Source organism: Mangifera indica, chromosome 2 (assembly GCF_011075055.1).
Source record: "Mangifera indica cultivar Alphonso chromosome 2, CATAS_Mindica_2.1, whole genome shotgun sequence".
Taxonomy (NCBI): Eukaryota; Viridiplantae; Streptophyta; class Magnoliopsida; order Sapindales; family Anacardiaceae; genus Mangifera; species Mangifera indica.
This window is the reverse complement of record NC_058138.1, coordinates 16,553,259-16,577,259: the sequence shown is the minus strand read 5'-3', so window position 1 is coordinate 16,577,259 and position 24,001 is coordinate 16,553,259. Positions and strand designations below refer to the sequence as shown.

At 33.8% G+C, this 24,001-nt stretch overlaps 6 protein-coding genes across 6 annotated transcripts; 2 read left to right on the top strand and 4 right to left on the bottom strand.

Annotated features, from left to right (window-relative positions):
- Positions 1 to 2,076: 2,076 nt before the first annotated feature.
- On the bottom strand, positions 2,077 to 3,927 carry LOC123200546 (UDP-glucose iridoid glucosyltransferase-like). The gene is made up of 2 exons (XM_044615764.1): positions 3,424 to 3,927; positions 2,077 to 3,106 (listed from the first exon to the last, which is right to left on the bottom strand). The coding sequence occupies exons 1-2, from the start codon at positions 3,902 to 3,904 to the stop codon at positions 2,229 to 2,231; spliced, it is 1,359 nt and encodes a 452-aa protein (XP_044471699.1). The 5' UTR covers positions 3,905 to 3,927; the 3' UTR covers positions 2,077 to 2,228.
- A 2,624-nt stretch (positions 3,928 to 6,551) lies between these two features.
- On the bottom strand, positions 6,552 to 8,425 carry LOC123204525 (UDP-glucose iridoid glucosyltransferase-like). The gene is made up of 2 exons (XM_044621238.1): positions 7,592 to 8,425; positions 6,552 to 7,488 (listed from the first exon to the last, which is right to left on the bottom strand). The coding sequence occupies exons 1-2, from the start codon at positions 8,070 to 8,072 to the stop codon at positions 6,611 to 6,613; spliced, it is 1,359 nt and encodes a 452-aa protein (XP_044477173.1). The 5' UTR covers positions 8,073 to 8,425; the 3' UTR covers positions 6,552 to 6,610.
- A 133-nt stretch (positions 8,426 to 8,558) lies between these two features.
- On the bottom strand, positions 8,559 to 10,215 carry LOC123204516 (UDP-glycosyltransferase 76B1-like). Its single transcript, XM_044621225.1, has 2 exons — positions 9,631 to 10,215; positions 8,559 to 9,506 (listed from the first exon to the last, which is right to left on the bottom strand). The coding sequence occupies exons 1-2, from the start codon at positions 10,112 to 10,114 to the stop codon at positions 8,617 to 8,619; spliced, it is 1,374 nt and encodes a 457-aa protein (XP_044477160.1). The 5' UTR covers positions 10,115 to 10,215; the 3' UTR covers positions 8,559 to 8,616.
- Positions 10,216 to 13,713: 3,498 nt separating this feature from the next.
- On the top strand, positions 13,714 to 14,368 carry LOC123209714 (copper transporter 1-like). The gene has a single exon (XM_044627843.1). It carries the CDS (start codon positions 13,854 to 13,856, stop codon positions 14,334 to 14,336), a length of 483 nt encoding a protein of 160 aa, XP_044483778.1. The 5' UTR covers positions 13,714 to 13,853; the 3' UTR covers positions 14,337 to 14,368.
- A 1,669-nt stretch (positions 14,369 to 16,037) lies between these two features.
- Positions 16,038 to 16,722, top strand: LOC123200014 (18.2 kDa class I heat shock protein-like). Its single transcript, XM_044615092.1, has one exon. It carries the CDS (start codon positions 16,117 to 16,119, stop codon positions 16,579 to 16,581), a length of 465 nt encoding a protein of 154 aa, XP_044471027.1. The 5' UTR covers positions 16,038 to 16,116; the 3' UTR covers positions 16,582 to 16,722.
- Positions 16,723 to 19,611: 2,889 nt separating this feature from the next.
- LOC123208617 (copper transporter 1-like) lies at positions 19,612 to 20,028 on the bottom strand. Its single transcript, XM_044626147.1, has one exon. The coding sequence runs from the start codon at positions 20,026 to 20,028 to the stop codon at positions 19,612 to 19,614; it is 417 nt and encodes a 138-aa protein (XP_044482082.1).
- Between the last annotated feature and the right edge of the window lie 3,973 nt (positions 20,029 to 24,001).

The following is a 24,001-nucleotide window of genomic DNA, read 5'->3' as shown; positions in this document are numbered from 1 at the left end:
CTTAAGCTACCCCTTCTGGCAACTGAGCCAATGTTGACCATTTCTCCTCCGTCACTCAATGTCTAGAAGATCTCTCAGGCATCATATGACGGAGGAGAAACAATCGACATTGGCTCAGTTGTCAGAGGGTAACTTGAGCGTTGGAGAGAAGCAATGGTTGATAGAGGGAGAGATCACTAGAGTTTCTAATAATCTAAAATTGAAGGGGGGGTTAAATTAAAGTTTGCAAAAGTTTGGGGGTGGCTGAAATGGAGAAAAGATGGAAACCCTAGGTTTGGGGAGAAAATGTGACTTTTCAAAGTTAAAAAACTTTAAATATGAGTGAATTATTAGTTTTTAAAACTTAAGAGAAAAATATAATAAATTATATATTTTTTTAATGTTATTATTAAAATGATAATTTTACCCTTTATTCAAATTGAAAATTTTAATGAAAATTGACTCATAAATAGATATTTATGTTTTTCAAATCTCACGAATGTATTTTTATCTTTGTGTTAAAACTTGGGTGGGAAATAGTCCTTTGGCCTTGATAATATGTATCCAAAGACCTCAAAAATTGCAGGTGTTAAAGAGGTTATCATGAACCAAGAAACTAAGCACTAAACCATGATTTGAAATAGAAAGATTTCTGGATGAGTCTTCTCTTTGAAGCATGCTCACATTTGAATCATAGCTTTAAAATTTGTGGACCATCACTACTGCATGATCAATATGATAATCTGTTCGATATGGTAGATATAGCAGCTGCAGGAATATATTTTGCAGGATATGCTTTGATCAAATGTTGCAAGATTCTAATCCAGCTTAGCTGTGATGATTGAGGAAATTCATACATTTGAGCCCACCATCACCATCACCATCTGACACTTTCAGAGCATTTATGCCCATTTAGTTATGTTACATATAATTTACTGTCATGACTCATGATACATTTCTTTAATACCATTTACCATGTCTATATCAATTATATCTTTCCATATGATTTTATCCTAGTATTCTTGGCAGATTCTTGAACACCCTCACAGATTTTGCAGTATGAAAGGACAACAAAGACTCACTGAGATTGGTTGATGATTAATACAATTTTACGAACTTTTTTCAGATGTATATTAGTTTTTGAATATGTAAAAATTGTGTAGGGTAAAGATATCTAGGGTTTGTACTTATTATTGTATTGAACGTGGTATCTAGAATGATCCCATTGAAACAAATAAATGTACATCAAATTCAACAAAATAAAAATTGAATCAAAAAATCCAGAACATGAAAATGTTTTGGTCGAATTCAAGTTGAAATGTGAATCCATAGCCAAGCCAGGTAAGTGAGCCGAACAAGTTCGGCTGAAGCCGAGTTGAACATGTTTGGGTAAAGCCGAGCCAAGTTTGGGATCGACTACCTTGTTCCGAGCATTTCCAAACTGATCATGATCAACTGTTGTGTCAGACTCGACAAACTCAAGCTGAAGCTTAGGTTTGCCTTGTAAAAACGAGTCAAAACCAAGTTGTACTGTGTTCAGGTTTGATTCGGCTTGAATCCAGCCTTCCAAGCAACTAATTCACATTAAAAAACCAAAAACGAATTGAAATAGCAAGGATTTTATAGAGCTAGTAGAACAAGGAAAGGTTGGTGGGTGTGATAGAGAGAATCTTTAGTTTTTGTCTGCCAAATTAATGAGCAACTTCTAGAAAGCAGGTGATAATATTGAAAGTAGGAGAGAACATAATTTTGTTTGTGGTAGAGAACTGAAGAATTCAAAGATCATAATAATCTTCGAGACCTGGGCAGGAAACATTCAACTTGGTTTCTGCAAAACTTGAAGAATCTATTACCACATTTGGACAGCACCATTTGTGGCATTCCTACTGCGAATCTTAGGATGACTGACTTGTGTGTCAGGGGCTCCAGCCAGTGGCATTCCCACTGCCTCCTGACATTTTGTTGCTTTGTTGGAGATTTAAGTACCTCATCTTTAAAAGAGTTAAGATGAAAGATCAGCAAATTCCAAAATGCAAATCAATAAATAAATTATTAGCATTACGTAATCACCAACAAATTTTGTCTGACACAAGTCAATAAGCAAATGATCAGTATGTTATCTTGAACAAAATTCATGCGTCATCAGTGAACCCAGATGCAAGAGAGTTATGTAACAGAATTATTATTTTTGAAAATAAGCATAAATGGGCTAAGATGCCTGAAGACTATTGTTTTGATGGAAATTGAAATTAAACTGACATTATATGCTCTACTAATTTATTCAAAGAATTATAGGAAGATCCACCTTTCTTGATACTAATTTCAGTTTTTACTTTCAGTTCTGCTGCCTTCTGCCTCATCTCCTCTCCTTCTTTTTCCACCATCAGCCTTTTTATAGCTCTCTCTATCTTCCCTCTTTCCAGATCATTTTCCAACTCAAACCCAGTTCTCCATACATGGCCGATGTACCTTGTGTTCACCTTTTGATCCCCAAAACATGGCCTACAAATCATTGGAACACCTTCACTTACACTTTCAATGGTTGAATTCCAACCACAGTGGCTCCAAAACCCTCCCACAGCACCATGTGCCAATACTTCTTGTTGTGGTGCCCAATTCACTGTGCAGCCTCTTTCTCCCACAGTTTCTTTAAAGTCCTCAGGCAACCACCAATCAATAGGTTCTGCTCCGTGAACTGTATCAGGCCTAAGCACCCACAAGAAAGGTTGCTTGCTGTTGGCTAGGCCCCAAGCCATTTCTGTTAGCGCTTTGGCATCCACGGATGCTATGCTTCCAAAACTAACATATATAACCGAGTTGGGTCCTCGCTTGTCAAGCCATGAGATGCAACTGCTGTCCTCTTCCAGTAAGCCACTAGAGGAAGCCGAAGCAATTTTGTGCATAGGACCTATAGAGAAGTTAGGAACTCGAAATTTCTGTTGGTATTGTGCTAAAGATGATTGTTCAAGGTAGTCCATACTATTCCAAATGATGGCTGAAGATGATCCTATATTGCTTAGTGTATCAATTAATTGCAGAGTGTCATCTAAATCATCAAAAGTGTTTGATGGTAAATCCTTGAATCTGAGGGGATGAAGCCCTGGAACTAACTCTGTTGAGTCGCAATCTGCAATAAAGGAAGCATGATAAAGTTAATCCATTAAGTTAATCTGTGAGCGTTGCAAAGATCATTAATAGCAAATATTCAGCTGTAAAAAGCTTGAATTCTTGAGTGGCTTTCGAATATTTTTAGTAATTAAATTTTTGACCTAAGAGGTTAGCAAAATTGGGTTGTCATGTGTGTGAAACTTTAATTTATTTGATGCAGTGGTTGTAGATATGATTACTGTATTCAAAATTTACCTATCCAACCAATTCAGACAGGTTCTATTACTGAAAAAAAAGAAAGAAGAAATTCAGTGAAAACAATATGGGTTCTCATACCTTGTGGAGGAATATAACCTTCGTCTCGGAGTCGAGGATATGTATGGTAGGTCAACATACTGGCAACACTGCCAGTTTGTAAGATGATACTAGGCAGCTTCAAATGACTAGCCACTGTTTCTGCAAAGTACATGAGTGCATCATAAATTATGCTGGGCTGTTGGTTTTGCTGCTCCTGTTTTTCTATCATCTGAGTCAGAAATTCCTGGAATGGAGCTCTACAGTTGAAGTTAAGATTCGACATGAAAACTAAAAATTCACGAGGCATGTCAGGTTTGGATGATATGCCATCTGGTAGCGACTGGAAGACAAATTCAGGGTGACTCGAAGTTTGAGGAGAATTGAATTGAGCATGAGCAATAGTGATGGAGAAACCCCTAGAGTGAAGGAGGGTGCCGAGCTGAAGCATTGGATTTATGTGTCCTTGGAATGGACATGGAACTAGCACCAAGTTGCGGCACCTCCGCTCCTGCTTTGCCATCTCTTTTTTGGCTCTGCAATGAGTTGAAATTTAGCGACAAACAAGGAATGCCAACAAATAAAATTTGTAGGATAGCTACTTGCGCACAAACTGCCAAAGCTATTATTAATTTTAGCCACTCGTTTAGTTGAACTTTTGGGTTAAATACAGACAGAATAAAATGATAATTCAGCTTTCTTGGATTGGACTGCAAAATTTCTATCCTGATTTTGCTTGGTGTCCATGACTTAGACATTTTGTTCAACTGCAGCCTCGTTTAATTCTATTTGTTGGTTGGGAACTTGGGATTGCGTTAATTTTATAATATTTTATATAATAGTTGATTCAGACCCGAATGGTCTAGTTGGATGGTAAATATGGATCCAAGTGTTTATGAATCTATTAGGTCCGACTAATTTTTACAAAACGTACACCGTAAAAAGGAGAAAACAATTAAACTAACAAGAGTATAATCAAATTCTTTCATACTTAATTAAATTACGTGGTAACAAATAATCAATCAAAATATAATTTTATTAATTAAACAATCAAAAACAAATATAATAGAAAAAACATTATAATTTAATATGAAAACCTAATAAAACCACCTAGCTTTATCCAAACAAATCAATCTATTATATTTAAAATAATAGTACGCTATTTTTAGTTTACGAATGAGTAAATAACTCTCTAAAACAATAAAATAAAAATATAACATAACTACAAAAAAATAAGGAATATCACAACAAATTTGAAAAAGTTTAGAAATAACACAAATACAAATGGGTATATATACTTTTGATGCAAACTCAATACTTGTAGGTTATAGTGATGTTGATTGGGCCAAGAGTTTAGATGATCAAAAGAGCACTTCAAAAGGTCTTTTTATCTTAAAAAAAAATACTTGATAACTTGGTACAGCAAGAAGCAACTCTTTTGTAGTGTCAACTGCCAAGGCTGAGCGAATTGCAGCTGGGAAATTGTTGCACACAAATTTTACGGTTAAAACAAATGTCGTTTCATTACTTCTTTTCTTAGGATTGCATTACTATGTATTGTAATAACACTAGTGTCAAATACATATCTAAAATACTACTTAACACACTAGAAGTAAACACATTGACATCGAACGTTGCTTTTTTAGAGAGAGAGAGAGTTAAAGAAAAAACCATTTTTTTGGAATATGTTTATACTAATACACAATTAGCTGGCGTGTTCCCAAAAGCACTTTAACTTTTAAACTTTTGTAAACTTGAGAAAGTCAATTGGGTCTTCATTTAGATTACACAAATAAATGTGAATAAAGATTAGTGGTTATCGTGGAATTAATGGATGACTGATCATTCAAAAGTTCGACCTAGTTTAACTTTTTATTTGAGCTGTCATATTTAATTAAGTGTAAGTGAGAGATAATTTATTTTGATAGCATAGGACTCATCACCTTATGAGAGAGTTTATATTGTGTGAAAGTCATTTTTGAGTAATTTTCTTAAATGTAGTGACCCCCATGTTTTTTAAGAAATACCATTAAGAGAGCTACCTTTTTGTAGGTGTGAATGCTTCACAAAGTTACAAATGAGAGAGAAAAATATCAAAATATTTATACCTTGTGCTTATAAAGAAAAATATTGATATCATAAGGAAAGAAAAGACTATGGGAGAAGAGGAAGTATGAATGAAATAAAGAAGCAACCAATGTGTTGAAATTACCCCTTATAAGGAAAGAGGCTTGACTTTTGGTGGTATAAATTATTGTTGTTGTACACCTAGTCATTATTGACATCTCAAGCACAATGTTCCTCTGAGTAGATCTAATGTTGATCATTGTATATTTTTTTGAAAATATCTTATGGTTCATTTGTTTCCTGTTAAGATTTTTTTGTTTTAACTAGAGACTATTTTAAATTCTTTTGTTTATTTCCAATTTGATCTTAAGTGTTTTTGTTTGAACAGTTTCGTGCTATTTGTGTAGAACAATTGTCACAAAAGTTTAGAAGTTAGTTGAATAAGTTTATGAGAGTAATTGTTTGAGCTAAATTTCGACTTTTAATTGAAGTTTATGCAAGCATAATAAATTTGAATGATTAGACTAGCTCTTATAGATGTAGACTATATTTGTAGTTGAATTGTATACAAATTCTCTGTATTTTTTACTTTTATTTATGTGCTTTCATTGTAAGAAATTTTTTTAAATTAAAGATTGATTTAGTTGTGCGAGAATTCTTTTCATATATTGTGTTCATAATCAATCTGCATCAGATTCGATCTTATTATTTGTTCTTTTAGTGAATTCAACAATTTTTATACTTAAAATCTTTTAAATCATTAATACCAATAACAAAATAATCATATATACATCTTTGTATCTAGATTCATTCAAATTTTTTTATTTCGATTTTATGATTTTTGAATAAAAAATTGATTAAAACAGCTGAAAATGAGATGACGGAGAGTTAAAGTTTTCAAAGTGTTTAAAGGTTAGCGATGAGGGTAATCTTATCATTATGAGTGATGTTTGGCTATTTTTGTATAACTTAGTTGGCTAAAATTGTATGAACCTTCTTAAAATGTTTTAATTTAATTAATTTCCTTCTCAAAATTCTAATTGCTTAATGCATATGACATAATGGCACTACCTTTACCTCTCTTGTTTCAAAACAATATGGCATTGTATTCTAAATTTATGAACTTCATTAACCATAACTGATAATTCGCAATCAAATACAATCAAAATGACTTGATAAATTTTACTAGCTCATTCAAGGAAGTGTAAGAAGAACCTCCTTCTTTAAGGCAAAGTTGAATCTTCTCCTTCAATTCCATGGCATTCTGCCTCATCTCCAATCCCTCTTTATCAACCATTAGTCTTCTCACTGCTCTTTCCACTTCCCTTCTATTCAACTCACTCTCCAATTCCAACCCCACTTTCCACACATGACTAATATATCTTGCATTCACCCTCTGGTCTCCAGAATTTGGTCTGCAGATCATTGGAACACCTTCACTTAGACTTTCCATTGTTGAGTTCCAGCCACAATGGCTCCAAAATCCTCCCACCTTGGCATGTGCCAACACCTTCTCCTGGGCCGCCCATTTAACAATGCATCCTCTTTCTCCAATAGCTCCTTTAAAGCCTTCAGGCAATGCCTCAATCCATTCTGAACAACGCACTGAGCCTGGTCGAATCACCCATAAGAAAGGCTGCTTGCTGTTGGCTAGGCCCCACGCCATTTCAGCTAGCTCATTCTCATCAATCTGTGTTATACTCCCCAAGCTGACATAAATTACTGTGTTATCATTAGTTTGCTTGTCAAGCCATCTCATGCAGCTGATATCTTCGTGGAACAAGATGCTTGATAAGGCTGGCGCAAATTTGTTGAGAGGGCCAATGGAGAAGAGTGGAAGGTGGCATTGTTGTCGGATCCTTGCCAGAGAGGATTGCTCAAGGAATTCTACTGTGTTATAGATGATAGCCGAAGAATTTCCAGTTTTTCGCAACTCATTCACCAGTTTTGACATTGTTTCTAATGACCCGAATTTCGAAAAAGGTAGATCCTTTAACCTGAGGGGATAAAATTCGGGCACTATGTCATTTGATCCAAGACCTGCAATTTGAATTGGTGTTAGATTTTTGCATAGTAATCTCAAGTGAAGTCATTTAATGAAATCAAAGTTCCAATAAATTTTGTTTAGGCAAGCAGCACATACCTTTTAAGAAATTGGTAACTACTGCCTGTGGGACAGTCGCATCGCGAAATAGGACGGCGGCTGCACCAGCTGTGCGCAAGATAATGCTAGGAAGCTTCAGCTGATCAGCCACTGCTGCAGAGAAATACATGATTTCATCATAAATGATGCAGGAGATTTTCTCTTCAACCGAATTATGTTTCTCCATCAACCGAGCCAAACATTCTTGAAATGGAGCTTTGCAGTTGACATTGAGACGCGAGATTATAGTTAGTATATTCCCTGAGGAAAGATCGCTATCATACGAGGCATCCGAGATGGTTACAAAATCAAAATCAGGGTGATTTGAAGGGTTGGGGGAGTTAAATTTGGTGTGTGCAATGGTGATGGAGAAGCCCCGGGAGTAAAGAATGGAGCCCAGTTGAAGCATCGGGTTCAGGTGTCCCTGGAATGAACCTGGCACTAGCACCAACCGGTTACTTCTCTTTCCTTGCTTCTCCATCTCTCACTTTGTGATTGTAACTTTGTATTAACTGCAACTCAGAATCAGATGCTGGTCACAAATGCCTCACCGGATTTTTGTTCAGGATAGTCTGATAGATCTGAATGAGCTGTATATAACTGATAAAGGGGTAAATTAAACAGTGGGCGTCAGATTGATGACAAGTAAAATTAAAACAGTGTGCGACCTTAACGCCTCACATGCCTTAGATGCCTTTTTTGACAATTGGGTGCCTGATCCTGCATTCTGATCTCGGTTGCCTCAAAGTGTCAATTGAGTAGTGGCTCGGATTCTTCGTTGTGAAAATGGAGTTTTAATTTGGTATCAGTCTCAGAAATTAACGTGTATTCAGTTGATTTGATAATCAATATTCCAACAAATTTATTAAGCAGAACTTTCAATTTTCTGATCACTGCATATGCTTTTTGTCTTATTCTTTACCAATCAAGATCTTCATGATTCAAGCTCAAAATGATACAATAATAATGGACAACCAACCTGAAATTTTTATGGGCACTTTAATATGTTACTAGTACAGGCTTTTCTAGTTTGATCTGAGTGACAGCATTTGCTCAGCTAATTCATTCAGTGAATTGTAGCAAGAACCACCTTGCCTCAGTGAGAGGTTCACTTTCTCTTTCAAATGCATGGCCCTCTTCCTCATCTCATTTCCTTCTGTGTTCACCATGAGTGTTCTTACAGCTTTCTCTATATTTCCCTTCTCCAACTCATTCTCCAATTCAAGGCCTACTTTCCACACGTCACACACATAAATCGCGTTCAAGCACTGATCACCAAAAAATGGCCTACACAGCATTGGAACTCCTTCACAAATACTTTCGAGAGTAGAATTCCAACCGCAATGGCTCCAAAATCCTCCCACAGCACCATGTGCTAGCACTTCTAATTGTGGCGCCCATTCCACTATGCAACCCTTGTCTCCAACTCTTTCTTCAAAACTCTTAGGCAATAGTTCTACGGATTTCGAGCCACGAACCAAACCAGGCCTTACCACCCACAAGAAGGGCTGATCACTGTTGGCTAGCCCCCAATATGTCTCAAGAAACTCCTTTTCATCCATGCTAGCAATGCTCCCAAAGCTTACATAGATGACAGAGTTTGGCGCTTGTCTGTCTAGCCAGGAAATGCAATTAGTATCTTCCTTCAGTAATGAACTGGAAATGTTTGGAGCCAGCTTGTGAAAAGGGCCTATGGTAAAAACAAAAGCTGGAAAGAGCCCTTGAATTTGTTTGACAACATTTTGTTCGAGAAAATCCATTGTATTCACAATTATAGCTGAAGACTTTTTCACCGAATCGGTTAGATTGGCTCTCAATTCGCCGATCAACTCAGGAACGTTTTGACTCCTTAACATGACCAGGTCCTTAAGCCGGAGGGGCTGGAGCTCGGTCTCTTGGTCTTTTGACATTAAATCTGTGGCATAAGGAGCACATACACAGTAAGGAAAATGAAGTTTGCACATGCTCTAAATATAGGACATAACTGAACTGACTACAAATATATATGAATCAACTTAGTTGGGCCTATTGGCACATACCTAGGAAGGAGATATAGCCTTGCTCATCATGACGACGAAACACAGCATAAGCTAAAATTGAGGCAGCAGCGCTCGTCCGAACACTCATTCCTGGTAGCTTCAGACGATCAGCGACAGATTGAGCAAAGAACATGAGCCCATCATAAATAATACATGCGATACGATCATGTGTATCCTCAGCCTTCAGCATCTTTTCTATGTATTCTTTCAGCGGTTCTTCGCAATTCCTGTTTAGAGCTGAAATGGTACCAAAAAGATCAGAAGTGGAGACTTTGCCTTGGGACAAGTCATCTGATATGGGTGTGAAGGTGAATTGGGGGTGTTTAGAAGGGTCAGGAGAGTTGAATTGTGGATGAACAATGGTGATTGAAAAACCTTTTGAATACATGATAGTGGCTAGCTGAAGCATGGGGTTGATGTGGCCTTGAAATGGGTACAACACAAACACCAAGCGGCTGCATCTTTGTTCTCTTTGATTCTCCATTGCTTTTCTGAAGCTTCTGATGTTTAGGCCTTGTTTTGTTGCAGTGGGCAAAGTTCTATTAAAATTAAATATAACTTCAATGGCTAATGGGAATATAGAAGTTTGGTAGGACAAGGAAGGTTACTTTGGTGTTAGTGATTCTGTCGTTCACGATTTGTTTAATTCAGAGAGCAAAATCTTGACTTTGGTATCAGCCGGCACCGAGTTAATCAAAATTATAACCATTTATGTGACTTTCATGGATAGTTTGAATATTGAAAAATAAAATTTTCTAGTCATTGCCTTAAATATAGGCAAACCGATATGTTGAATCTTCTCCTTTCGGAAGTGACATTATTGACATGTCTCTAAATGGCTGATTCCACGTGGAAGCAGAATTTTCTAACCGATGTCCACAAATTTTGCTTTTCTTTTATCTTAATTAACCCCCCCATAGCAATGTCGTGTGTGTACCTATATAATTGAATATATATATATTTATATAATTAAATATATAGATAATATATTATTATATAATTAAATATTATTTTATCTTTAATTTAAATTCTTTTATTTTCTTAATAACACATTATTTAAATATTAATTAAATATTTAAAATTAAATATACATAATTTTATCATTATCCCCTTTGTAACATTTGACATAGGCACATTTAGTATAATTATAGCATGGGTTGTATTATATGGGTTTTATCTCACCGAAATAAAAACAAACGGGCTACAAAATTTGATCTTGTAGTATATCCAAAATTACCGTGGCCTACAAATAAAATCCTCTGATGGAAAGTTAATATAAGTATAATAGGGTAGTATTATATATATAAATAATAAGTATAAATTTATATACAAATAATAATATATTATTATATGATTAGATAATTTTTTATCTTTAATTTAAAAAACTCATTTATATAATGATATATTATCATTTATATTTAAATTTATAATTTTTTATTTAATTATAATACTTCTCTCAGTGGAGCGGAGTGTTGGGATGAAGATAGGCACCATCCTGTATCAAATATTCATCTGGAGGAGAAATTTTGACCACAAATCGCAATAAAAGCAAAAGATATATGTGAAATACTGTTCAAGACATTTTCTTCTGGGCAGAAAATTTCAATCCATATACTATTATAAAAATTGACAGCTGACCAATGCATACCTGCCTACTTGATCTTGAAGTACCACCACAATTCTGAAGTAGTGCATGTAGTACATAAAATTACAAGTGCAAGTACTACATATGATCACTACAAATTATGACTGTCCGAGAGAAAAAAATGATAGAGATGACAATTAGAAAATGAAGAATGGTATCATTTCTCAAATCATTCTTAGGTTGGCCGAGCCAGAGCTTCGATGTGTACAGCATATTGGCTTTAATTTCTGTGTTTTCAATCTCACTGCTGGTAGAGTGGCTCTCACATGTTCGACTGATCAAGCACATCTCCAACAACGATGTCACTGCCGGGCTTTTACAGACGTTTATGTTTGCCGTTAGGGTTTCACTTGCTTACTTGTTAATGCTTGCTGTCATGTCCTTCGGATTCAATATCGGTGTCGTCATAGCTGCAGTTGCTGGATATTCGATTGGATTCATGATTTTTGCTAGTCAGGATTCCAGGAAATTAAATATCCAAAATTGTCAGGATCTGTCTGATCTTCCTCCTTTGGTTTGCATGTGATTATTCATCTCACTGGAACTAAGGTAAAACAAACAACCCAAAGCCCAAACCAGATAAAACATACAAAAATGAGCCTATGTATTCCCCCATATATTGTTTATTCTTATATTAAAATATTATGACTGTTGTTTCACACAAATTTATGGTCGTTGATTTCAGTAAATGAAAAAAATATAAGAGAGGTTATGATTTCATAAAATTTTGCTTGTACTTTGAATTTTCATTGTTCATATCATCCTAACATTCCTGTTCAGATGCAAATGAATTTGATTTTTCATTGTTCATATCATCAAACGATTCAACACCTTTCAACGTGGAATCGACACCTTACGCGGCCACACACACGGCCTGCCTTCCTAGAGAAGCTCTATGTGCCACCACGCCTCCTCAAGTGCTGGCTTAGTCCACCACATATATGCCATGTAAATTTTTTTTTTTTTTTTGGGGGTTACGAGGAACCCTGCCCATAGGATATCCATAACCAATTCATTCATTTGGAATTTCCATAACTCATTTACTCAAACTAACTCTTGAAGTCACATGACACGTAAATATGATGAGTGATTACCATATAAATGATAGGTCAAAGCACTTATTTCTATCTAAAATTTAATTTATTTAGTTTATTATCAAACTGTCATTAACTCGTTTTTAAAAATTGAAATACTCATTTATTAACTATTAAAATTAATTATTTTTAAAGATATAATTATTATTTAAACAATAATATTAAAAAAATTAAATTTTATCTTATTTCTTTATCTTAGTTTTAAAAATTCATAAAGTTTGGAAGGTTATATATTCATGTTAAAGTATTTTTGGAAATAATTGCTTAAAATTAGTATTTTTTTCAAGATTTATCAAATTATCTTTTTTGTTAATTACCTCATTATGTTGTTAATGTTAAATTACGAAAATTTGGATTGCCTCGAAACTAAACAATTGATAGAAGTAAAATGACCAGCCCGTGCAGAGATAAGCTTCCTCACACTTTTCTACTGACCTAATTTCACTCCGAATAAAAATGTTAGTCTAAAACAGAATTCTGACTTTATGATGCGTGTGCGCCTGTGTACATATATATACGGATACAAAAAGGTCAATTTTATCTTCTTTATCAATGCGTATACATTAGCGACAAATGAAGACCATATGATGACCAGTGAATAAATGGTGTATAATTTAGTGGTCTTGAGCCATTTGGATTTGAAATTCATTGGTCTCACCTATCTAAGTAACTATAGTTGTATCATTCAAATACTATATCAATAAAATTATATGTACTTATAATAAATATTAATTTAGATACTAATAATAATGTGTCATTATATATAATAATAATCAATTATATAATAATAAATTTTTGTTAACGGAATTTTATGATATAGTGTTGAAAAGTTAAATTATTATAGTACCTCTACTTGTTTAACGTTTCAAAATTTTTCATCACTTCAAATTAACAAAAATTAAAAGAAAAAAAAAAGCCTTATATATTTGATTTATATTAAAACCCTCTTACTTCCATTTTATTTTGCTCTCGCACCTTTTTCATGATGGGAGAGAGGGTGAGATTGTGATAGCGGTGAAGGAGTGGCTTTAATGATTAAGATTTCTAAAGAATTGCAGAGGTTAAACTACAAGATTTTAAGTATATAAAAAGTTAAATTGCCGTATTTTAATGGTTAAGTTGAGATTTAGAAAAGTTTTTTAATTGTTTTAAATTCCTCAATAATGAAATTACTATGTAGGCTTACACATTAGTTTTTTTCGATGAGATTTTATTTTTAATGAAAAATTATTATTTATACCATTGAAGGTGAAAAAGAGTTTTTGGACCAAACTGTGGGTGGAAATTGTAACTTACTCACTTAAGAATTTTGTACTGCACAAAATACGTTGTGTGTACTGCATATACAAACCGTTTAGATTTGGGAAAATCATAAGTATTTATAGAACAATCCAACCTCTTATGGTTATCATCTTCCTAAATACCAAATTAATCCGTCCAAAATCCTACTGTAGCAGGTGTCTTTTCTATCTGTTTCAGTCACCATGAATGATATGAGTGGCCATGGCCATGACCATGGAATGGCGCCACCGCCCACAATGAACGGCACTGGGATGATGCGCGGCCACAAGATGATGATGCACATGACATTCTTCTGGGGAAAGAACACTGAAGTCCTCTTCCATGGTTGGCCTGGTATGGAAAATACCGGCATGTACGTGTTAGCCCTGTTTTTTGTATTTGCGATGTCGGTCCTAGTCGAGTGGCTCTCACATAGCCGAATTATCAAACCGGGTCGAAGCGACGTCGCCGCGGGTGTCATTCAAACTTTGATGTACGCAATTAGGGTTGGGCTTGCCTACATGGTCATGCTTGCTGTCATGTCTTTTAACGGTGGTATATTTCTTGTGGCCATTGTTGGCCATTCTTTAGGTTTTTTATTGTTTGGCAGTAGGGTTTTCAGGAAGACAGAAATCCCATATTCTATGAAAACCTCAGATCTACCTCCGTCGAGTTGTTCTTGTTGATGATTATTATTATTATTATTATTTTTGGATGAGTTTTCTCTAGATTGTTTTTTATGGTTTTTTTTTTTTTATGAAATTAATAAAAATAATCATTTAAAAAAATAATTTATGTGCACGACTCATTTGAATGTAGAATTACAATACAAAATAATGACCAATATATGGAATTAATGATATCATAGTAAGTAATTTTTGAAACAGATATGGACGAGAATAAGGCTAAACAAGAAAGGCGTTACTATTTCTTTACTACCATCTCAACCAAATCATATCCTAGAGAATGAGAAAGAGAGAATTCCACGTGCTAGATGCTAAAACCATTCGACGCAGCTAGGGCCATCCATCTGTGAGATTGGATGTAGAAATTTTCTTGGGAGTAAATTACTTTTTCCATGAGTTTTTGGTTTGGCTCAAAACAATTTTTCATTGATGATGAAGATAATATATTTGGTTGGATGTAAATAAAAAATTCTAAAATATAATTTTATTTAAATGTGCCTAGATACAGAAGATTACTGAATATCAGAATTACTATAAATATAGATTGGGTGATCTTATATTACTAAAAATAAAAAATGACCATAAACATATATTACCTGGAACCAAACCCCAGTGTGTTTGATTTGAATAATTTTATATTACCAATATTATCTTATTAAAAATAAAATCTTATCAAAAAATCTTTTAATAATTTATATTTGTGATAATAGTTTATTTTTAATAATAAAATATTATTCAAATTAAACAAATTAGAAAGTAATCTTTGAATACTCTTAACCACACACCCATAAATTGTTCTTTTAGGTTCTTTTAATAGTATCCACATACTAGAATCAAATAAGACAAACATTGTTTCTCCATAATATATATATATATATATATATATATATATATATATATATATATATATATTATTGAAAGAAGAGAAAAGAAAATGATCATTTTCTTTGTTGAAATAATTGCTATATATTCTAATGTTTGAATTCTATCTTTAAAATATACTTAATTATGATTCTTATACTATATTATGCTCAATGTGACATTGTTGTTTGACATCAGAATTATTCTTTACTTTAAAATTTTATTTATATGATAAAATGTTGATATTTAATATATGTCATAAGTGTTTTATGATATACGATACGTATTTTATAGTATAATATGATACATATATAAAACAATATATATTACAAAGTATATCAAATTAATATGATATAGTGAATATATTATATGAAACGATATGACATATATTATTGATATGGATTAATACATTGATATTTTTTGAAATGATAAAATATATATTAAAAATCTTTTTTATTATTTTATTTTTAAAAATTATATACTACAATATAAACTTTAATGTGTAATATAAAAAATTAGATTTTAATAATGCGACATAATACATGATTTCTCTGTCTTGATACTACCCATACTGGATGGATGCCCCCCTCATAAAAATAATCTCGGTTGAAATAATTGCTATGAGAATTTCCTACAAAATCAATGAACCAAACAAACACTGATTGCCTATCCTTTTAAGATTGGGCCTTCAACGAATGATAGCCCATTTCAGAACGAAGTCCAGAACCTTGAAGCACGCCTGGGAGAATTCTAAAAGCCTCCAGAGACTTCAGTAAGCATGTGAAAGAGACCCCACGCCAAAGTACTAGAATTCTCCATCCTTCTATTTAATAACCTCAACGCCCTGCCATGTCATACCATCAAAGCAAAGCTTCTAGCTCTGCAATCAAGCCAATACTCTCGAATTCGTAGAACCGATATGTCGTTGATTCCAAGCTTCTTCGGTAACCGACGCAGCAGTGTGATCGATCCCTTCGCTCTCGATGTTTGGGATACATTTAAGGACTTTTCTTCACTCGCCACTCGTTTCCCTCAAGAAACCTCTGCTTTTGTCAACACCCGGATAGACTGGAGGGAAACCCCGGAGGCTCACGTCTTCAAGGCCGATCTTCCGGGACTCAGGAAAGAGGAAGTGAAGGTGGAGATCGAAGATAACAACGTGCTTCAAATTAGCGGAGAGAGGAAGGTAGAGAAGGAAGACAAGAACGACACGTGGCATCGTGTGGAAAGAAGTAGTGGGATGTTCTCCAGGAGGTTTAAGTTGCCGGAGAATGTGAAGATGGATGAAATCAAGGCTTCCATGGAGAACGGAGTTTTGACTGTCACTATTCCTAAAGTTGAGGCGAAGACACCTGACGTCAAGGCCATCGAAATCTCTGGTTAACTGCTCTGTTTAATAATAATGCTATGGGGACTGTCTTGTCTATAGAAACTGAGTGCGTGCAAAAAAGTTCTGCTAATAAATAATAATGTAATATCTTTGTTCTAAGTTGAATATATGTATCATCTATAGTTTGTTCTTCAATTGTTTCTATGGAATCAATGGCTGAGAATTATGTAACAGTACTGAGATTCTCCATTATAATCAACAACGGAGGCTTTAAGAAGGGTAGTTGATGTACTAAGAATTCGAATGGCGAAAAGCAAAAACCCCAAAGCATGTCCAGCCCCAGCAATGAAGAACACACCTCCATTATAAGACATGAGAGTTAAAATCACCAACCAGAAGGGATCCTCAAAGCTTACAAAAAAAATCTGAATTAAACCAACGGGTACATGGGTGGAGTTGGGTTTGATGAAGTTGCAATGAGACAGTCACTCTAAGATAGGACGTGCAAAAACAAATGTAAGGCTAAAACATGCATGCAAGAGCTCGTTCCAGGCAAGCGTTTTTACCCCAAAAGAAAGTCATGTGCGACAACATGCTGTGACTCATGGATGAGGATGATGTTGGCGGTGCCATGCCATCCATCATTTGCCCATTATTCCTGCCATTCATATCATCCATGGTCGCCTGGTGGGTTTCTTCTCTTTGTTTGTGGTGCTTATTGAATTAAGGTTGACTGTGGGTCATTTAAGGGTGTATAAACCTCATTCTAATAAGGCCAAAGGACTTTTTCCCACCAAAGCAATTTTTGAGTGCGAATATGTCTTTTGGCGTTCTAATGATTGTATAGTATTCATATAATCTCCGAAGTGTTTGAATTAAATAGTATAAACCTTCTTCAAATGATTAATTTAATTAATTACCAGAAAATTAATTTGTATAGGCAAAAGTTGTTATAGATAACCGGATTTTCTCCTTAACGAACGTTTCTAGTACATAAAAGCTTAGTTGGACTCATGGATTCGACTACTGTAGCCTGCTTGTTTTGATTTCGGGCCGACATCAAAACTATTGAAATCGGCCCATAAGAGTCCAAATAATAACATTTACGTTTGATACATACTTGAAAATCTCAGCACAACAATAACGTATTAGTTGTTTTGTGCCCATCAATTAAAGTATACTCATATAATTTTATAATAAAATTATGTGTATATATTTTGAATATACAAAATAGATATATAGATGATGTGTTAACATGTGAAATTGGAGATAAAGTGGGGAAATTGAAGAACAAGATTTCATTAACCAACTTAGCCTGCTGGATGGCCGCTACATATGAAGTCACTTTCCAAAGGATAATTCTACACAAGACAAGTTTTTCTATTATTGAAATGAGGAAAATACAGAATATAAAATAAGCTAACATACGAAGGAATTAGGCCTTTACATTTTGAGTAACTTGCGAAACAGAAGGTTTTGTTATTAATTTGGAATATATTAGAATTATGTTGCCTTATAATTAAATCACTAACATTTCATCACAATGATAATGGATTGTAGATTAGATGATTTATGTTACATTGTTAGAATTTCTCGTTGATGTCAATTCTCAGAGATAACTCTAATAAATAGCAATTAATATAAAATGATCAACTAACACTTTAAGAATCGAGACTTAAGAAAGACTAATTATCTTTTAGAAATCTTATAATAAGATAATTGAACCATATATATTATGACTTCCGTAATGAGAAGAAGTTTTCAATTATCACGAAATCAACTTCTTAACATTGTAATAACAATCAATGAATTTTACTTATTCTATCCAAAGAAGAAGGTAGAATGGTGAGAAGGTGGTGAATAACCAATATTAATATTTCCATGAAAATGATCAACAATGACACCTAAGATAATCTATACTTGAGAGATAAATGGTTCTAATCTTAATAGAAGACAATAAAATAAATATTTTTGTTTTTTCACAATTTTATATAAAAAAAAAAAAAAATTCTTTCAACAAATTTAAATAATGAGTGAAAAATATACTTTTCAAGTTTAAATGATAAAAAATTATTATTTCATTTCCCATCATTCGGCCTTCCAAAAATAAGCGAATTCATAGGAATAAAATTTTGTATCTTCCGCTACTAGAAATAAAAATCATAATCAACAAAAAAACACACAAGTTTTTTAATGGAATGGAAGTTTATGATATCGGGTTTTTGTTTTAAAGGGCATCGAACCATGTTTTTCTCATGTGGGTTTTAGAATTAATTATTTGTCCATGAGAGCTTTGAAATCATGTATCTATTTATCATCAAACTATTGCTAAATTTTGTTATTAGTGTAAAAAGTAAAAATTTTATTTTAAATAAATTAACATTTATCTTATTTTTTTCACTTTAGTTTTAAAAATTATTAATTTTTTTCTATCTTAGTTTTAAAAATCTTATTTTTTTCTTTTACTATTTAAGGTTTTCATCTTTTTTTCATTCACAGTTATTCTCTAGATTTTTTAAAATATCATTTTCACCCCCTTTTTAACTTAAGTTTACAAATCAATTTATAGTTTTCTCTCTCTTTATTGTCAGTCTTGTCATTTACTAGAGATTGAGCCAATGTTAGTCTTGTTTCTTCTCTAGTGATGTTGAGACACGATTTCTCCTCTATTGGATTCGTCACGCATCTCCTTCTCTTCTCGCCATTTGAGATGTCGTGCTCAAAGTCGGAGAGAATCACGACAACGGCAACAAATTTTCCAAAGGATTGGTTCAAATAAAAGATAAATCTACAAACATTAGATCTTTTCAAATTCTATTCATCTCCACAATTATATACACACACACACAAAATTATATTATTTCATATTCCTCATTAGCAAATTGGGACAATGAAGGTATCTGCATATAATTTATTTATAGACAACCCACAAGTACATAAAGCCAAGTCATAACTAAGCCCCTGTAGGGGAATCTCAGAATTTCTCTGCATACAACTGGAGCGCAAAATGGAAATTATCAAGCACATAACACAACATTTCATGTTGAATTTGTACAGAAAACACAATGAAAAACAGGAAGAAAACTAAACATCAGCGGTTTTAGCGGTAAGAGGTGTTGGTGTTGACCTTTTGAACAACCGACTACCGAAAAGCAAAAACCCCAAGATATGTCCAACTACAGCAGCCAAGAAAACACCTCCATTGAACGACACGAGAGCCAGAATCACCAAGTAAGTAAGGCCAACCCTTATGGCATGCAAGAAAGTCTGAAAGAAAGCAGCGACTACATGGTTGGATTCAGGTTTAATCAATTTGCAATGAGAGAGCCATTCGACAACGACAGCGAGAACAAAAACAAAGATCAAGGCTAGCGCATACATCCCAGAGCTTGTTCCAGGCCAACCCGAGAAGAGAATCTCAGAGTTTTTGCTCCAAAAGAATGTCCTCTGCATGCTGAAGGGTACGCCATATCGATGATCCAAACCATAAAAACCATTCATGGCTAGCTAGCTCTCCCTTTTTCTCCCTCGACGCCTGCTGCTGCCGCTCGAAATTTGTTGAAGTTGGGCTCTTTCTTCCCTCTCTTTATGGTGGTACTTGTGTATTTAAAGGAGACTGATACCTCAGTATTATAATGAGAGACTGCTTTGAGTAATAACGAATAATCTTATCTGTATAATAAACAGTATAAATTTATTTATATAAACCAACGTAATAATATTTGATTAATTAACTTTAAATTAAAAAAATTAAATAATTACACCATTCAATTATAAGTTATTACATTCATTAGAACAAATAAATTTTGGGCACACCAGTGACCACCCAATTTCTATGGGTAAATTCTGAAGTCAAAGTCCTCTTGTTTTGGTCTTACAAGGGAAAAGGAGTAGGTAGAACGGCCAGCCTATTTGAATACATATATACATGAACAGCATCATCATTTCATGATTAAACTAATACTAAAGATATAGAATATTAGAATTCAATCTTCATATAACACTTAAATAATCATTCATTGAAATAAATTTAAATATAATAACTATCTTATGACTTTCTCATTCATCCCATTACTATTTTATCAAGTCGAAAATGAAATTATAACAACCACCTAACCCTAACTTAATTAATACGCAAAAGGCTTAAAATTTTCCTTTCAAAGGTTAGTAACAAATCAACTTATTAATATATATTTGTTAAGAGTAATATTATATATATTTATTTTAGATATATAAATATATATATTTATATATATATTATTATAATATTAAATATTATTTTATTTTTAATTTAAAATTACATAATCATATATATATATATACTACTGAGATTCATAAGATTGATTTGTTGATGACAAAGACACATGGTTATCCTCCTCTTGGTCTATGGGCCAATAACATAAGCAAACGTAGTTTACTTGCCTTAATAATTTCCTGCCTGCGTACGTTATTTATTGTTGTTTCGGTTAGGCTAGGTGCTTTCGACGTGGAATTATGTGATTGTGGGAAAAGAAAAATTAATTATCAGAAGGCAGCTTGTTATTTGGTTTTATAAACGAATTTCAAAAGTCAACTTGCACGTCCTTTCAACATCAAAGCAAAATCAAAGTAGGGCAGGATCAGAGCTACCAAGCCACTTTCCAATGGATTCGAAAGTCTCAGCTCGAGTTTTTATATTAGGGCAAAGGACTTATTCTCACCATAAAAATACTATTTTTTTAATTTTTTATTTATTAATTTAAAAAAATTTAAACACTGTTTATATATTAATTTTTAAAATTATTACCAAGAATAAAATATTATTTAATAAAAATATTTGAAAAACTAAATATTTATCACATATTCTTCTTTAAATTTAAAAATTTATTAATTTGACTTACTTAAATTTAAAAAAATAATCATTTTTCTTGAGAGTTTTTCTAACTATTACTGTCGGCGATCAGAGAAGATGACAATCGTGCTCTCTTTCTCTCTCTCCTAGCTTCTTTTTCCATCCCAGTTTATCTCCAGCTATCACCAACCTTCTTCTCTTCGATCATCACTTAGAAAAAGACAATAGATCCTATGTGTCTTTCCTCATCAGTGTTACGATAGCGTTCTTCTCTGTCAATGTTTGCTTGCTTTAGTTAGTCTTGATGAAGAAGATGACATAACCCTACAAATTAATAAATATATGAGTGTTTAAGTTTTTAAAATTAATAAATAAAAACTTTAAAAAAAAATATTCTTTAGATGAGAATAAGTTATTTGACCTTTATATGATTGAATTTAGGGAATTAGAGAATTCAAGATAAACTAATGTACGAAGAATTTAAGCGCTTCCCTCTTCAATTGATTATTTCAGATAAATAACAAAAAACAAGATAATTATTTGAACATTATCGGGATGAAAATTGTGGTGTATAAGATAATTATTTGTCGGATAAAGATTTCTATTAAGAAAAGAAAAAACAAGAAATTAATATTTGGCTACTCAATTCTTGTGTCGGCAATCCATGTAGAATAGGCAAGGAGTTATTATTTCAGAAGCTAAAGACAACTGTTTTGTGATCAAAATTTCTCATGGATTTAATTAAGGCCAAACGACTATTTCCCACCCAAGGTATACTGTAATGACAAGTTTCCCCCCTTTAACTATGGAAATACCAAACACCCACCCATGGCCAGTTAAATTTAACAGAACCCTAACGCCTGAAAATTTTATCTCCTTTTGCCCCCCTAAAGTTTGAAAAAAAAAATTTCCCCCCAGCCTAAGTTTAAGAAAATGGCAGTTTCACCCTAGGGTTTGGTTTTGAAATCTCCGGCGACCTCTCCGGCTCCGTTGCCGACGGCTTCTCCCTCCCGAAGAATCCTCTCCTTCCGGTGATCGGTTTCCTCCCATTTGGAGGTCCGATCGTCGCCGAAAAAGCGGTGGGAGACGAAGAACTTCGTCTTCCCCGACGAAGTTCTTCGTCTCCCACCGCTTTTCCGGCGACGATCGGACCTCCAAATGGGAGGAAACCGATCACCGGAAGGAGAGGATTCTTCGGGAGGGAGAAGCCGTCGGCAACGGAGCCGGAGAGGTCGACGGAGATTTCAAAACCAAACCCTAGGGTGAAACTGCCATTTTCTTAAACTTAGGCTGGGGGAAAATTTTTGTTTTCAAACTTTAGGGGGGCAAAAGGAAATTATATTTTAGTTTATTTTTTAATATTATAGAGAAAATGACAATTTTACCCTTAACCCCGTTACTTTTAACTGGCCATGGGTGGGTGTTTGGTATTTCCATAGTTAAAGGGGGGAAACTTGTCATTACAGCATACCTTGGGTGGGAAATAGTCGTTTGGCCTTTAATTAATTAACGCAGCTCCTAATATTGGTCAGGGACCAGTGCACAAGATTCGCTCCCTCTTGCAATCTATGAATAAGATAATAAGCTTTGAGAAGAACACTTTCTTGTATAAAAGCCACAAAACCAAGGAATAAGGATTAAATCTAACATCCATGATTACTATAATTTATTTTACATTTTATTATTGGAAAATCACAGATACATATTTAAAAAAAAAAAAAAGCCAAAACACATATTTTAAAATATATAAGAAACGAAAATATGAAGAAATATATAAATATTAAAAATATAAATTTTTTTTATAAATATCAATTTTATTATAATAATAATAATTTTCTTTAGTCAACAATACCTCTGTCAAATTTTAAAAATTACTCTTTTATATTACATATTTTTTGTCTTTTTGTCTTTGTATTATAAATTTTCGTATCAGGTTAAAATAATGGCCAAAGGACTATTTCCCATCCAAAGTATGTTTTTATGCAAATTTTTATCCATTAACTTTGAAAAGCCCATTTACCTATCTATGAGCTGTTAAAAGAAACATCAAATTGACGGATTCAATGGCAAAATCATCATTTTATCTGTGATATTAAAAATAAACTTAAATTTAATTTCCTTTTTATCCTCAAACCCCAACAACTAACAATTTTTCTCCAACTCAAGTTTTCAAAAATAACATTTTCCCCCATAGGGTTTCCAAACTTTTAGATTGAATTTTCTAGCAATGACCGACGATCTCCAGACAATGTCTCTTCTTCCCCGACGTCTCCTCTTTTAGACTGTGCGGTATCTTCCCCTCTTAGGCGTCGTTGTCGACAAAGACGACGAGTCTTCGTCTCACGCGTCATCTTCGTCGACGACGACGCCATGCAACGTTGAAAGTGTACGACCGGAAGGAGGGGCAGTCGGAGAGGGAGAGTAGGTGCTTGGAGATCGCCAGTCATCGTCGAAAAAATTGGATCTAAAGTTTGGAAACCCTAGGGAGAAAAAATAGTTTTTGAAAACTTAGGTTAGGGGAAAGTGTTAGTTTTTAGGGTTTAGAAGGAAAAATGATATAACCAACAGACTCAGTTAAGTTTAAAGGTCTATGAGTGGGTAAATGAGATTTTCAAAATTAACAGAAGGAACTTTGAGAATTCA